The sequence below is a fragment of the Chaetodon trifascialis genome, chromosome 7 (assembly GCF_039877785.1).
Source record: "Chaetodon trifascialis isolate fChaTrf1 chromosome 7, fChaTrf1.hap1, whole genome shotgun sequence".
In the NCBI taxonomy this organism is placed as follows: Eukaryota; Metazoa; Chordata; class Actinopteri; order Chaetodontiformes; family Chaetodontidae; genus Chaetodon; species Chaetodon trifascialis.
Genome location: NC_092062.1, coordinates 21665148 through 21679505, shown reverse-complemented (window position 1 = coordinate 21679505; position 14358 = coordinate 21665148). Strand labels below are relative to the sequence as shown.

Sequence of the window (14358 nt, the reverse complement as noted above, 5' to 3'; positions counted from 1 at the left end):
TGTTCCTGTGCTCTCGCCCTTGTCTTGTGCCCCATCGCTTCCTCGCTTCTTCTCCTCCTCTAACCCTCACCCCACTTGGTCAGCTTGTTAAGCATGTCTCCTAAAGCTGATTAAGTAGTGTTGATCAGCCTTACATAACATTCACCTCACACAGACGTTGCTGCCAGCCAGCTAGCATATTGTCTTCGTTCCTTTGTGTGTGTGTATGTGAGAGACGGAGAGATATCAGCAAGGGAAATTTTGCTTCAATGAACTTTGCTCAGCATGGTGTATTTGCAGTTGCAATACACACACACAAGCCTGTATGCATGAATTACGGTGACACTATTGTCTTCTTGGACTGCAGCCAAGTCCATGCATGGTCTCATTGACATGAGCAAATTTGGCCACAATGGTGGAATGTGCACATCATCATGGTCTCCTCGGGAGTGTGTAAATGTGTGTGTCTGTGTGTGTGCTCCGACTGCGGGCTGTGTAGATAATCACTGCTTATCCCCAAGTTACCATGGGGCTGCCAAGAGAGACCATGCACCTACAACATTGCAGCAGGGGGTGGGGAGCGCACGCCAGCACATAAACACACTTGACAGGACAGATTGAAGACATAAATGATGAAAACGATCTTTACATACATACATACATACATACATACATACATACATACATACATACATGCACTCTAACACTGTGTTGGTGCTGCCTGTAAACAGAGCCCTGTTCCAGATCTCATTAATTGGTATTGAGTTAATGAGGCAATGCACACAGGCCCTTGTTTGAAAGGTTGAGTCCAGCTCCTCTTCTCTCCTCTCCTGGTTTGCACTTGCGCTTTGCCTCGTGGGAAAGATTAGAATCCTCAGCTGGAGCAAATAAGGCTGGACGTTATGCAAGAGCCCAGGAGAGGGAGGAAGAGAGAGAGAGAGAGAGAGAGAGAGAGAGAGAGAGAGAGAGAGAGAGAGAGACTGATGATGATGTAACTTGAGGGAAGAGCAAAATACAGAAATGAAGGGCAAGGGAGAAAGAGAAGAGACGGGCTACAAAGGTGTGACAGGAGGTCTTGAAGCAGCTGACCTTACAAAATGACCAAGCTCCATCGCAGCTTGTTGTATGTGTCTTACTGTGCTTTATGGTGCCAGCCACCCATCTGAACAATTGCAGCCAATCTACTCTACTAGGCAATGAGCTCAGCCATAAACACACAGCTGCCCTGCACTGGCAGAAACCAGACCTCTTCACTTTCTCACATCCTTGCCCCAGCCACACACAAAAATAGACTATACGATTTAAGGTCAATCTCAGAGTGACATATATAGAACTGTGTTTCTGATTCAACATACAATGTGGTTATTACTAGCCTGCCAGACCCAAAAAGGCAGAGATTATAAATGCAAGACAAGCGGTTCTCATAAAGGTCATAACTTTTCACTTAGACTTCAAACTGCCATGAATAAAAAAGAAAAGACAAGATCTGTATTATTAGATTATCTGACTGACTTAAAAAAGTCAAAGTATATAAGAAGAGACAAGAACAGGAAGAGCTGGAAGAGAGTGACGACAAAGGACCAAGGCTGGACAAGAACCCAGAAAGACAAAGAGAATGGCTTACAGCCTTTACAAAATGCAACATAAACATTTACATAATTCAGCAGCACGAGGCCCATGATTACACAAAATCATCTTCACTTCCTCATCCTCATCTGACTACTGCCGCTGACTAGGAGGGACACTAATTCTACCACAGAACTATACAACTATGACAATTCTGATTTTTAGATGTTGCTTTTAGCAAATTGTGCATGTCAGAAATAAATATCAGGTGCGAGGAGGGACGCAAAGAAAAAAAAGGCAACAGGGAAGGAAGTGAAAAAAGAGAGAAAGGAATGAGGTATGGGGAAGGAAGGAAGTTCACAGAGATAAAAGCCTCACTGGCAGAGAGAGAGAGAGAGAGAGAAAGAAAGAGAGAGAGAGAGAAATGAACTTTCTCCCCTCCATCAGTGTACTGCTTGGATGGCATTATGTAAGAGCTGAGCGTACACACACTGATTACCTCCGCTTGGTGGAACTCATAACATGAGGTGCTACCTCACTGTGTGTGTGTGCGTGTGTGTGTGTGTGTGTGGGTTGGTACGTGGGTACGTGTGTGAACATACGATGGTGATACCTTTCAGGTACATTTCATGCACAAAGACACAAGCACACATACAGACAGCATACATACAAACTATTGTCCTGATTCAAAAGGGCTCAGATCATCCGTCCAAGGTGTAAGCTTGCATGGGGGATCCCCATGAAGTGACAGCTGCACCGGCTTACAGTTACACCTACACAATACCAGTTTGATGACACACGCACGCACGCACGCACGCACGCACGCACGCACGCACGCACGCACGCACGCACGCATCCCCACAACAGATCAGACTCATTGCGCTGCATTTACATACAATCTTATTGATTATAGTGTAATCAGATTTAAGAAATATGCCAATTATTGTACGTTTAAAATCTGAATTGCAATATCTACATTGAATTAGAGCAGACGCTGAGTAAGACAGATGTTAAACCTCTGAGATCACTGTAGCATGTCGCTGTTTGTTTGAGTTTCAATTCTGCGTACACACCAGAAAGGTTGCAGAGTGCACTAATGTGATGATGTGTTTCAATACATAAACAGAGTCATGAGTAACAGTCGTGGAAAATTAAATAGTCTTCGTCAATGTAAACAAGAGGCATCAATAACATGCCTTCATTTTCGTCCCTTTCCCTTATTTTGTAGTACTACTTCTGCTAGCTAGTTAGGATAACTGCTGTCTAGTGAGCAGTCATTTGCAAAACCCTAGTCAAGACAGCTGACGCTTGGATTTTGATGCATCTGTCCGCAGTCTTACAGTACCGGTGCTTGAAGCGGATGAAAAGGATAAGACATTTATTTGAGACAACATAAAGCAATAGAGCTGTATATATTGCTATCTATTTGTCACAAAGTACTTGGCAATTAAAATATTTGCAGTGGAGCACTTTATATGCAGTATTATTTAATAATAAATTTAAGAAAGCGTGAGCAAAAAATTTGTGACTTATCGCCGCACCCTATATTACACAGAGAAACAAGTTTACACATTCGCATTGCTGACATCGATGAGTCACACACACACACGCACAGATCCCACATTCCCACACACACCTCTGCACTCTGCCTCTTCTCACAACTAACCTAAGGGACAGAGTGTACCTTCGCACAGAACCTGGCTAATACTTGGGCCAGACGAACACAATAACCCTACTAACACAACACCCACACACAAACAGTGAGGATACTAGCTGGGGGCCAGCTGAAGAGAGAGCTGTGGACGAGAGTGTGCGTGTGTGATGCAAGATGCACGCGTGTGAGCGACTACAAAGACCCTAGTGTATATTAGTGTGTGTATGGACAAAAATAATTCACTGAAATTATGGTTACAACACTTCTAATTCATGTTGTGCACTCTTTCTGTAGCCTGCAGTCAGGAACATAATATTTATGACTGGCATCTCTTGGCAGAGAAAAGATTCTGCACTTAGGACTTGTTTCCAAGGTAACATGTATACAAAGTATTATTGTTTAGCAGACATGCACATGCTGGCAGTTAAAACCAGAGACGCCATGCTACAGAAAATATGCCAATAAAATCTGTTTGAGGTGTTTTTAGATGCCATTGAACAATATTATTGTATTACGGTAAAACTGTGCCCGCTGAAGTCCTAAGACCCTGATCTAGACTAGTTGTGCATCAGTGATACGCATAACAATTTGCTTGAATTTCAATTGCACTGGGTTTGAAAGTCTTCCTGTCCTTCACTTAATAGTCTCTTACCAACCCCTATGACCAAGCATTTTTTGTCCTTTTTCTCTTCCTGCATCATACTTCTGGTTGTCTCCATTTAGCTCGTCATCATTCCCTCCTTCCCTTCATGCTTTGTAAATCCCCCTGCTGCTCTTGATCCATTCTTCCCTGCTTTACTTTTCTCTGTCACCCTGTGACTGGCCAGGGGATCTAGCTCACTGTTCTCTTCATCAAAAGCTTTAATCCCCTAAAACAACAATCACTGTGTGTGTGTATGTACAGTAGGCCTATATGCGTGTGCGCCCACCCGCATGCAACTGCCTGGCTGTTACATAATTTCACTGAGCCACATCTGATGCTAAAAATGGACATGGATAAAACTATTGTGACCAGGGGCTGGGCTACTGTACAGAGGCACTGGCAAACACAAAGCACACACATATAAACAGCGGGGGGCTGGGCAACCTGCTGAACCTTGATGTCAAGAACCAGAGATGAAAAATTTCTTGAACTGATCGTCAGTCATGGTAGTGTTTAACGGTTAATAATTATCAAAGGCTGAAGACACAAAACAGGTGATATTTTCAGGACATAAGCACCGCCTATACAGCCTGTACAGTGAGCAGTATGTAAGTTTATGTTAATAAAACTTTGGTGGATCAGTTTTGCAAACTATCGTGTTGTAAAAGAGGGTTGGTAAAAGGAAAAAGCAACCACAGTGAAGTATTTAGCTGAACACGTGGAGACTCCGTCTTCTGCTAAGTGTAACACTTCTCCAACATAAATAATTAACTCAACTTCAGCAAATAACCCCCACCAACCAAATTAAAATTCAATTCAAATAAGTGTAAAATACAATTTAGAATTGATCCCATCAAATGAAGGATCACAAGGTCCGTGACCGGGATGAACTAAATAAATAAATAGGATATTGTGATATGATTTGGTCAAGTCACTAAGAGTGGTCAAGAGTGGAGAGTGGTTAAGCACAAAAGAGTGGCTCACATACTCACTTGTGGACAAACTCCCTTAGAAACATGTGATGAGACGAGTGTGCTCCTGCTCCAGCTGTGTATGTGTGTGTGTGTGTGTGTGTGTGTGTGTGTATACACGCGCCTACGCGTGTGTGGAGGAGGATATGCTATATGATGTGAAGCACTGATGGCCGATTTGTCATTAAAGTTTAATCACTCTACTTTCCTATAAATACCTTTCCAATGATCCAATGCATTATTCAGTCCCTCTCTCAGGCCAGCACACACAGACAGATACACAAGCAGAGAGACACACAGAGACACACCTGAAGAGGCTAGAAAAAGCCAGCGCCCTGGAGGAAGGAAGTCTTATGAACATTTAAGAGGACGATGGCCAGTGGGCAAAAATAGAGCTGGATGTTTGTCCTGCGGTGAGTGCAAGCTTTAGGAGCCCATGGCTCTGTGTGTGTGTGTGTGTGTGTGTGTGTGTGTGTGTGTGTGTGTGTGTGTGTGTGTGTGTGTGTGTGTGTGTGTGTGTGTGTGTGTGTGTGCGTGCGTGTGAGTGAGTGAGTGAGTGAGCAACAACATATGTTCAAACTGCCGCATGCACTGAGGCCAATTTGCACTTGATACAAGCTTGTGGTCTAGTCTGACTTTCAGCTCATATTTTGACTTTTCAGGGTGACTCTAGAAACACCAGCCACCACTGATTGCTGATGCATTTTGACAGTGACTGACAGGTTTCTGTATTACATGAGCCATGTTAGCAGACTGTGCTGTATCTGGTCATCAAGTCATGCTGGCTGGTAAATCAGGGTGTCCAGTGAAAGAAAGAGAGACAGGGTAGGGTGACATGAAGCAGGAGAGAAGGGGAGAGAGCAGGAAAGAGGAGGAGGAGGCTAATGGAAGAAGAGCTGCCACTGGGGTATTAGTCCATGGATTGGTGACACAGGAATGATAGTGAGAGGGAGGAGAGGATGGTGGGATGGGAGGGTCAATCGATGCTTAAAAAGGTTTCAGTCCCCTATGGGGATATGTGCATCTGTGCGTGCACAAACACACAACAGTCTGTTCCAAATGAAAACACGATCTCTCTCTTACACACACAACGCAAGGCTCCATCTGGCCCAAAAGTCAAGAGGTATTGTAGATTAGCAATCACTTCATCTAATTTCGGCCTAGAGAGTAGGTTTGTTTTTCTACATCTTGGGTGTCAAAGACGGTGTTTACGTGTGGGGTTGTTTAGAAGGATGAAATAAGATCAAGCAATCACTGCTGATAAAAGGCAGAGGATGTCCTTTTTCCACTTATCACTTTCCCTCGTACACTCACACATGCACAGTTTGCCACTGCTAATCCTATTGGAGAAGGTGCCATTTGGTTAGCAATTATGAGGTATCTGTATATACACACCTGCAAACAGTCCAGCAGTTATTTCGCACTGTATGCCTACGCTGCAATGAGGAAAGAGCGATCACCTTGGCATTAAGGTGGTGTTAACTAAAATTAGTGTATAGGTTTACAATGGCAAAAAAAATAAAGCAAACCAATCTTTTTATTAGCAACACTTTGTTCCCACGCGTTTTACCTGTGACATGGCATTCCACCTAAAGCCCTGCCTTTCAAATGCACATAACTTTCTCACTCAGATAGGCTGTGATGAGTTGGCTCAAAGTTCAAAATGAGCTCTGACGTACAAAAGAGAACAGGTCTGAACATGGAGGGGGGGGGCAGAGAGAGAGAGAGAGCGGCAGAGAGTGAGTGAGAGAGAGAGTGAGAGAGAGAGAGAGAGAGAGAGAGAGAGAGAGAGAGAGAGAGAGAGAGAGAGAGAGGGAAGATAAAGACAGACAGACGCTGCCAGCAGAGTGAAAGACAGAGAGGCAGAGGAAGAGGAAAGACTGGTTGAAAAGAAAACTCCAAACGTGATCTTGCATTCCTTACATGGGGTGCAGGGAAGGAGAGAGAGAGGGAGAGAGAGAGAGGGGGAGAGAAAGAGAGGGAGGAATGGGGGAAGGGAGAGAGGGGAGAAGGGGAGGAGGTGACAAGAGAGAAAGTTTAACTTGGCGCCAGACAGCATTTCAATACCCAACAGCCAACCACACAGACACTCGCACTAAATATCGACACTATGCAAGTGGCATAGAAGTCCTTTTGGTGACTTCCCATCGTCCGAAATTAGATTAGATATTTGCCCTCCACCCCCGCTCCCTGGGTCCAGCACAGAGGCAGATTCCCAGATAAAAATAGCCAGAGGAACTATTCAAACACTGCTGCCTTTTTGCAGGGAGTGTCTGCTGACTGCACTGGACTTAAGGGGTTAGAGAGGGGTTAGGAGCTCCACTCACCACCTCCCTGAATCAGAGGGCCTGGGACAACCCGATCTCTATCGCACTTATAGACAAACACAAACACTGACAAAGTTCAAATTACTGTGCACAAGTTTTGATTTCTGCTCTGTTATTCTGATACTGTCTGAGATGTACATTAGCAGCTACACTGTATGTAGATCCCTAATGAAAAGATGCCCTCAGCATGACAAGCATTATTGGGGTCAATCTAAGAAGATTAGGAGTGTACATTACAACACCATTCAGGCCGAGCCATACCATTGGCAAAAACAGCCACAGTCGAGTGCAGCAGCATCAGTGGAGGATTATGAGAAAATGCTGTCTGTCTGTGTGTGTGCGTGCGTGCGTGCGTGCGACAGGCCAGGCCAGGCCAGGTGGTTGTGGTGTGGTTCAGAGGTGGTGCAAGAAGGAAGGGGTGAAGGAAGAGTTAGCTTCGTGACTGCCTGCCTGACTAACTGACTAAGTGCTGTCATGGTCTTGACAGCTTACACCCTGATTATACTCTAACCAGCAGAGAGGTGACACTCCAGACTCTAACCTAAAGGACAGGTCATTGTGTTGTGAGGATCCAAAATAAAACCTCTCATCTGGAAGGATCAGAGGAATCAAGTTACCTGATCTTCACGTGTGTGTGTGTGTGTGTGTGTGTGTGTGTGTGTGTGTGTGTGTGTGTGTGTGTGTGTGTGTGTGTGTGTGTGTGTATGCGCACGCATGTATGCACGTGTGTGTGTGTGCATTCGCAAACATGTCATCAGACTCAGATCAGTTTCAATGGCGCCGCCATCACCAAGAAGCTGTTATACATACACCCGCAAGCACTGACGTACACATTTTGTTCACAAGTAATACCTTTACAAAGCTGCCCACCATGAAAACCTTGTCTCCTTCATATACACACTTGATATTCTTTTACAATAACATGCCATTCTGCACCTCACTCTGAGTCACCTCTACAACAATGTAGCTCTGTAAACTCCCCATATTACATTACAATACACATGCATGCGCAAACACAAGCAGCTGCTAAGCAGTGCAGGTCAATCCATGCACACCAACACACCCTACTGCATTCCCAACATGAATTTTGATACCCATTTGAAAAGAGACCCTTGCTGTGTGTGCGTGTGTGCATGTGCATGGTGCGGTATGTGAGCATTTTGAGGCTGATGGCTTTAACACAAAAAAAAATGTACCTCATCTCTCTTAAAATAACTGCCATTATTTTGATTCCATTCTTCAATCAGTCTTATTCATATTGTCCTTAGGATGTATTCAAAATATGTCTGTATATAAATGCATGCATGCCTTTGCAAGTTACTGAGTGAGTGTGTTCAGGAAAGCAAGCAGAGATAGTAACTGTTGTGTTTTCCCCTCATGTGTAATGCAACACAGCCGGCAACTATTAACCTTCTAAGCAGGAATGTGGGAGGTCCAAGAATTCCAATAAAAAGCAGCAGTGTGTGCAAGAGTGTGTGTTCTGTATATATGCACTCACACATGTGTTCCTCAATGTGTAACAGTTATCTGTCAACGGGCTAGCCCATCCAGACATGCAGACCCAACTCATTACCTTCCCGGACCAATAGCCAATACGGTCAATATGGGGTCATGCTGTGGCTACAACCAATGGCATCACAGTAAAACTAGGCTCAACTCACATCATAGACATGCACACATGGCTTGAGGACACATTTAGTTCTGCAGCTGTGTTATCAGTGTAAAAAGTGCATTTTAAATGGATGCTCTTTAGTGTTGAACACCACAACTACGCAGTTGATCAAACAGGTCTGAAAGGGTGATAATCTATAGGACCCTATGGCCAGATCTGAGGTTAATGTGTGGGTCCCTGGGGCAGTGGGTGAGCCGGTCAGCCATAGTGCTGGACAGCGGTCAGTGGGCTATCAAGGGTAACGCTGCCTTGTTGGTTGTGGTCTCCCTGGTCAAGGGCGACCCAGGACTAATGGTGGGGAGGTCCATTAGTGTCAGCTGGCTGAGCACATTGTTCCCTTTGGTCACATTCCTGGCTAAATACAGACATTTCCACAACTGAAGACCCCCTCTACCAGAAGTCATTTGTCAACTTAGCATCACAGATGACCATATCAAAACTTTTATGAAGAACTATTACGACAAGGAAAAGTGGGCCATGCTGCCTCTGCACTGGGGGAATACTCAGCCTGTCTGCTTTAAAATCGATCTCTACAATGACTTTACAACAACTTAAAACACAGCACTAAAGACATAGTTTTATTACAGTATAAATATTAAGCTGCTGGGTGATACATAAAATTTTAGCCAACAACTTAATCAGCAATGGTATTTTGCCTTAACAGCTTTAGCATGATTACTAACAGCTGATATGCTCACACCAGCAATCAAAGTTGATTCCTGGCACTAACCAGAGTTTGCCATCTTTTTCAGATGGAAGATAACCAGTTCTGTTATGGAACATCATCTGTTTCAGGCTTAAAGCATGTTGGCTGAGCCCGATCACAGCAGGATACTGTCTCATAAACCAGGCTGTAAAACTGTATTGGGATAATGGGAGGTAGTGGTTTTGCTGTGGTCAGCACTGCGAGGGAGTTTTCACAGATAAGGCTAATCGCTGTGCTTATCATCACAGTGGTTGTATGTTGAGATTGAAAAGCATATGCTCGTAATAGCACGCATAAACCCACACAGGGAAAAGGTGAAATGTTCCCTCTCAATTCCTTACTCATAGTCTACCCCTTTGTCTGCTGCTCTGCCACATCATAAGGCAGGACTGTGTGTGTGTGTGTGTGTGTGTGTGTGTGTGTGTGTGTGTGTGTGTGTGTGTGTGTGTGTGTGTGTGTGTGTGTGTGAAAAAAATGTTAAAATGGCTCCACAGCATATCTGTCATTCTGGGGAAATAGCACAAAACAATAATCATTAAACTACATAGTTAAATGATTGAATGCCCACATTTACCTCGCTCTTTCTTTGACTCTTTTTCCTCTCTCTCTCACACACACACACACACACACACACACACACACACACACACACAGATGCCCACACACATGTTTCATGTGCATGCAGAAGTGCGGTCTCTTCACTTGTCAAAAGCACCACCAAACTATGAGCTACTCCGCGCCATTATGAGTACAATGAGAGGTCCGAGGCCCCACAAGTCCATACACAATCAACCCCAAGGCCTGCCCCACTCCCACCATTGTCCCACACTCCACACACACACACACACACACAATGGCCACTCCAGAGCCAGGGGTCCCACTATGCAATTCCACCACACAAAGACACACACCAGTCCTTATCCCGTTAGAGAGAGAAAAAAGAATGATAGAGGTGGCAGAAGAAAAATTGCAACCCTTGGGAAGGGATGGAGGGAAATGAATGAAAGACAAGTGCAAAATGTGTGTGGCGGGGGTGTAGATAACGTATTAGGAAGGGAGAGACATTAAGCAGGCAAGTTATTGTTGTGTGTGTATGTCCTTATCACCAGAGCTTAATCAATCATTAGCACAGCCTTTGAGGTACATAAAAAGGTGGATGTATGACTACGTAAGTGTAGACAAGACACCACATACCACCAACTCCCTGTCTGCTGACTAATAAAGCCTGTAGTCTGGGGACTGCCTTTAACCAATCTCACAGACTACAATAAACGCTATCAAAAAACAGGTAAATAGCGCTGACGAACACACAAACCAACACCAAGCTGCCGGCAGTAATATATGCAGCTATAGCCCTGCCATTTCCTGTGTCATCATATCAATTCTCTGTGTCAGCAGATGTCTTATCATCTATTCCGGCTAATGAAGTGCCTGTGGAAGACAGGAGTGCAAGGGGAAATGTCCAGTAATGGAGAGAAAGGAGTTGAGCTCCACGGAGGCAGTATCTCACCATATGGGACATAATCCTACATCACCAAACATCCGTGGAGGGGATGATTACATTTTTTTTATCCTACACATATGCAGGCACTGTTTTATCCGTCTGCATTCACGAAATGTGCTCAATGTAAATGAATGGATCTAGACAGGTTAAGGGTTAAAACTTGTGTCCTGATTGCAAAACGCAGCAACAGCAGGAGATCAGACAGATCAGGACAGCACCGTGGATTAACCAGTTCAATAATTCTGTTTAAAGGTGCTGTTATAAGATCAGATGTGTTGTTAGATAACGCCTCTGAGATTGAGTTGCTATGTTTACCAACTAGTGCTAAAAGGATTAATCAAGTTAATCAAAAGAGAATTAATCAAATTTAATTCTGATGAACAGAGAAATAGTTACGGCATCACAGGGACAAGAAGCTGTTTGCTTTCTACATTTAAAAAAAAAATAAAGCTGAAAACATTAGTAAATTAATCGTAACTTTTTTGATCATTGATGATGTGACATTTGATTGTTTTAGCTTGCTTCTTTTCCTTGTCTTGCACTACAGTATACTGAATATCTTTGGGTTTTCACACTGGAGTTAATGAAGAAAGTAATCAGAAGCTGTTTGTTGCAGCCCTAATGTTCAGTGTTAGACCAAGTGCTGTCAAGACGTAACTGTAACCATAATATTTCATAGACAAAATCAATAAAACAAAGAAAAAGAAAGGAAAAGAAGACCAAGAATGATTGTCCATGGTAATGAAGGCAACTTGGATGGCAGCACACACTTTGCATATCTAACAGAAAAGTAAAACACACCAAGGGTTGCACCGAGATGCAGATCACTGGAAAGAAAACTTGAGAGCAGGAAATACACAATACAGGTCATACACTCCATACGCATTTCCCTTTTATTTTGATGATGTTTTGGTCCTCACGCCTTCTTCAAGATCATGACACACTTAACACACTTTTCACCACTCACTTTTCAAGTATTGCAGGACTAGTTAATGTCCCTTTACTGAACAGATGACAAACACAACCAACCTAACACACACACACCAGCTGCATACATCAAACACATAACCTTAGCACGATCAATTTTTAGTGGTTTCCCAGAAGGGCTCTGGCTATCTGCTGCCACACAAACACTGGGCTCCTTGTAATAAAAGGGCTACTTGTGGTGGGATGCGGTGTGATGTCATGGCAGCCTCCTCAGGGCTGCTGCAGGGAGTGGGTGTGTGTGTGCAGGAATGTGGAGGGTTGAGAGGCTGAGGCTGGGTGCAGCGGGAGTCAGGAGGGGACAGGGTGGGGGAGGGGAGGGAACGTCCCAAGTGGAAAAGGGTCCCACATAGTTGTAGTTAGTCAGACACGCGGCCATATGCCAAATGCTTACCAGTAACTACTTAGTAAGCCGTCACATTGTATACAGAGACAATGAATGATTGTTATGTACTTTCAGATGTTATCCACTAGGACTCTTGTACTTTAATTCTGCTCAGTTATGTCAGCTGATAGAAATCAAACATATTAAGTTTTGCCACTTCCAGAAAGCCTCACGTCAGGCAGATTATTACTGACACTCAGAAAAACATTGAAAAACTGGCAAAAGTCATAGTACTTCCACTTCCTCCTTTCTACAAAAAAATGCCTTGGCTTCCAGTGAAGAGAGCAAGAACAAACTTATGCAAGCATTTCAGGAATTAGACAAAATGACACACACAGACACCTCAGCTGACTACTGGAAACCCCCCCCCCCCCGCTCTCACGTCAATATGCTGACAAGCCAAGTACCTGCCAAACGTATGCTCAGTTACTGGTTATTATCAGCCTGCTCCGTATACCTCGCTGCAGCCAGTCACCTCAACACCACCACCAGGAGGAGAGGGGTCTTGAAGCAACTTATCAACACGTCCACATCTCTCTTTCTCGGTCGAGTCAGTGCAAAAACACACCTGTGTAATGCTTCGAGGATTTTCAGCCTGCTCTCTGAAAGGTGCTGGATGGTGAAATTAGGTTGTCAGGGTGACACGGAGGATGTCGCTGTAACAACTGTACAGTAGTTTAACCACTTCCTCTTGAACCGGAGTACAGTACTAAACCTGCACCAGATTTTACAGTCTTGTCTAGCTGAATCACGGACAACTGCACTACTCCCGAACCACTGAAATCAACAGGTTTTCGTCGTCTTTTTCGACTGTAAGCGGAAGTTGATAACTCCGTTGCTCGTTCATTAATCAGCAATGTTAGTTACTGTTAGCTTTGCCGACAACAACCGCGACAAGTAAACAAGAAAGACAATGGTGGATAAAAAAAAAAAATCAGAGCAAGAGCCACGCAAACTTACCACTCTCCCCAGGTGTTTTCATTCTCTCCGCTTTAGCCACTTAGCAAGACCGCAAAGGGATAAAGTTGCTAAACGCGAGGAATTCCACAAAGTTGCTTGTGGAAAGAAAAGTCAGTCTCTCGGCCTCTTCCTCCCCCTCGAGTTCCCAATCTGGAAAACTAGGTGAAGATATACGGGAAACTTTTGTCGCTGCTGCCTCAGCGGCTCTCTTCTCCAGCCGCCGCGCTCTCCCGGTCCGTTTCCCCGGCTCTCTGCCAGACCACAAAACGGTTAGCTTTCCACCGAGCTGAGCGGTCAAGACCTCGCTGTTGGTCCTCGCTTCTCGTGCCGTGACTAGCACCGTTGAAATCTGCTCAAGTTGCGGCGGAAAACGGCCAACCGTCTCGACTCGAGCCAGCCGAAGAGCCTTTCCCTCTCTCTTTGAACAAGTTCTGTCGCTAACTGTCCGGTAGCTGTTTACTCCGTCTCAACCGCATCTTCGTCGCTGTTTGACATCTCTCCGCCGCAAAGCTTTGCTACTTCTTTGACAGAAATTGACGTTGGAGAGGAACCTCTCTTTCTTTACAGACTTTTTTAAGTCCTCCACTCACTCTCACACCATTCAGTGCTCTTCTCTCCTCCCCCCGTGCCTCTCCGTCCTCGGGGTGTCGTGTTTCGCTCGCTCTCTTCTGAGCGGGGCCCGCCCACACTGACGGGAGAGGAGGGGGGGCTAACGTGGCGAGTCACGCCCACTCACCACGAGCCGGGGCCCGGGCTGGCGTCACTGCAGCACGCGGCGTTGCCTTGGAGACCGCCACAGCGCTGCCGTGGTGACATCACATCCGAGTCCTACGATTCGAGAGAGGCGCGAGCGCGGCCCAGCTCATACGGTCCGTTTACGTCAATCAGTGGTTATGGCTCTAATTAAGCCATTTCTTATGAGGATAATTACACTTATTAAACTGACAAATTAAATATGAAAGCGTCAGCTAGTGATTAACCCTGAATACAGGAAATTCACACTCAGT

General features: G+C 44.8%; 1 protein-coding gene across 1 annotated transcript in view; it reads right to left on the bottom strand.

Moving 5' to 3' along the window:
• The window catches only part of erfl3 (Ets2 repressor factor like 3), a 44551-nt gene extending 30561 nt beyond the window's left edge, over positions 1 to 13990 (bottom strand). The window contains exon 1 of the mRNA XM_070966355.1: positions 13352 to 13990. Coding sequence (XP_070822456.1) covers positions 13352 to 13373 — 22 coding nt within the window. The 5' untranslated portion in view covers positions 13374 to 13990. The remainder of the gene's footprint in view (positions 1 to 13351) is intronic.
• Between the last annotated feature and the right edge of the window lie 368 nt (positions 13991 to 14358).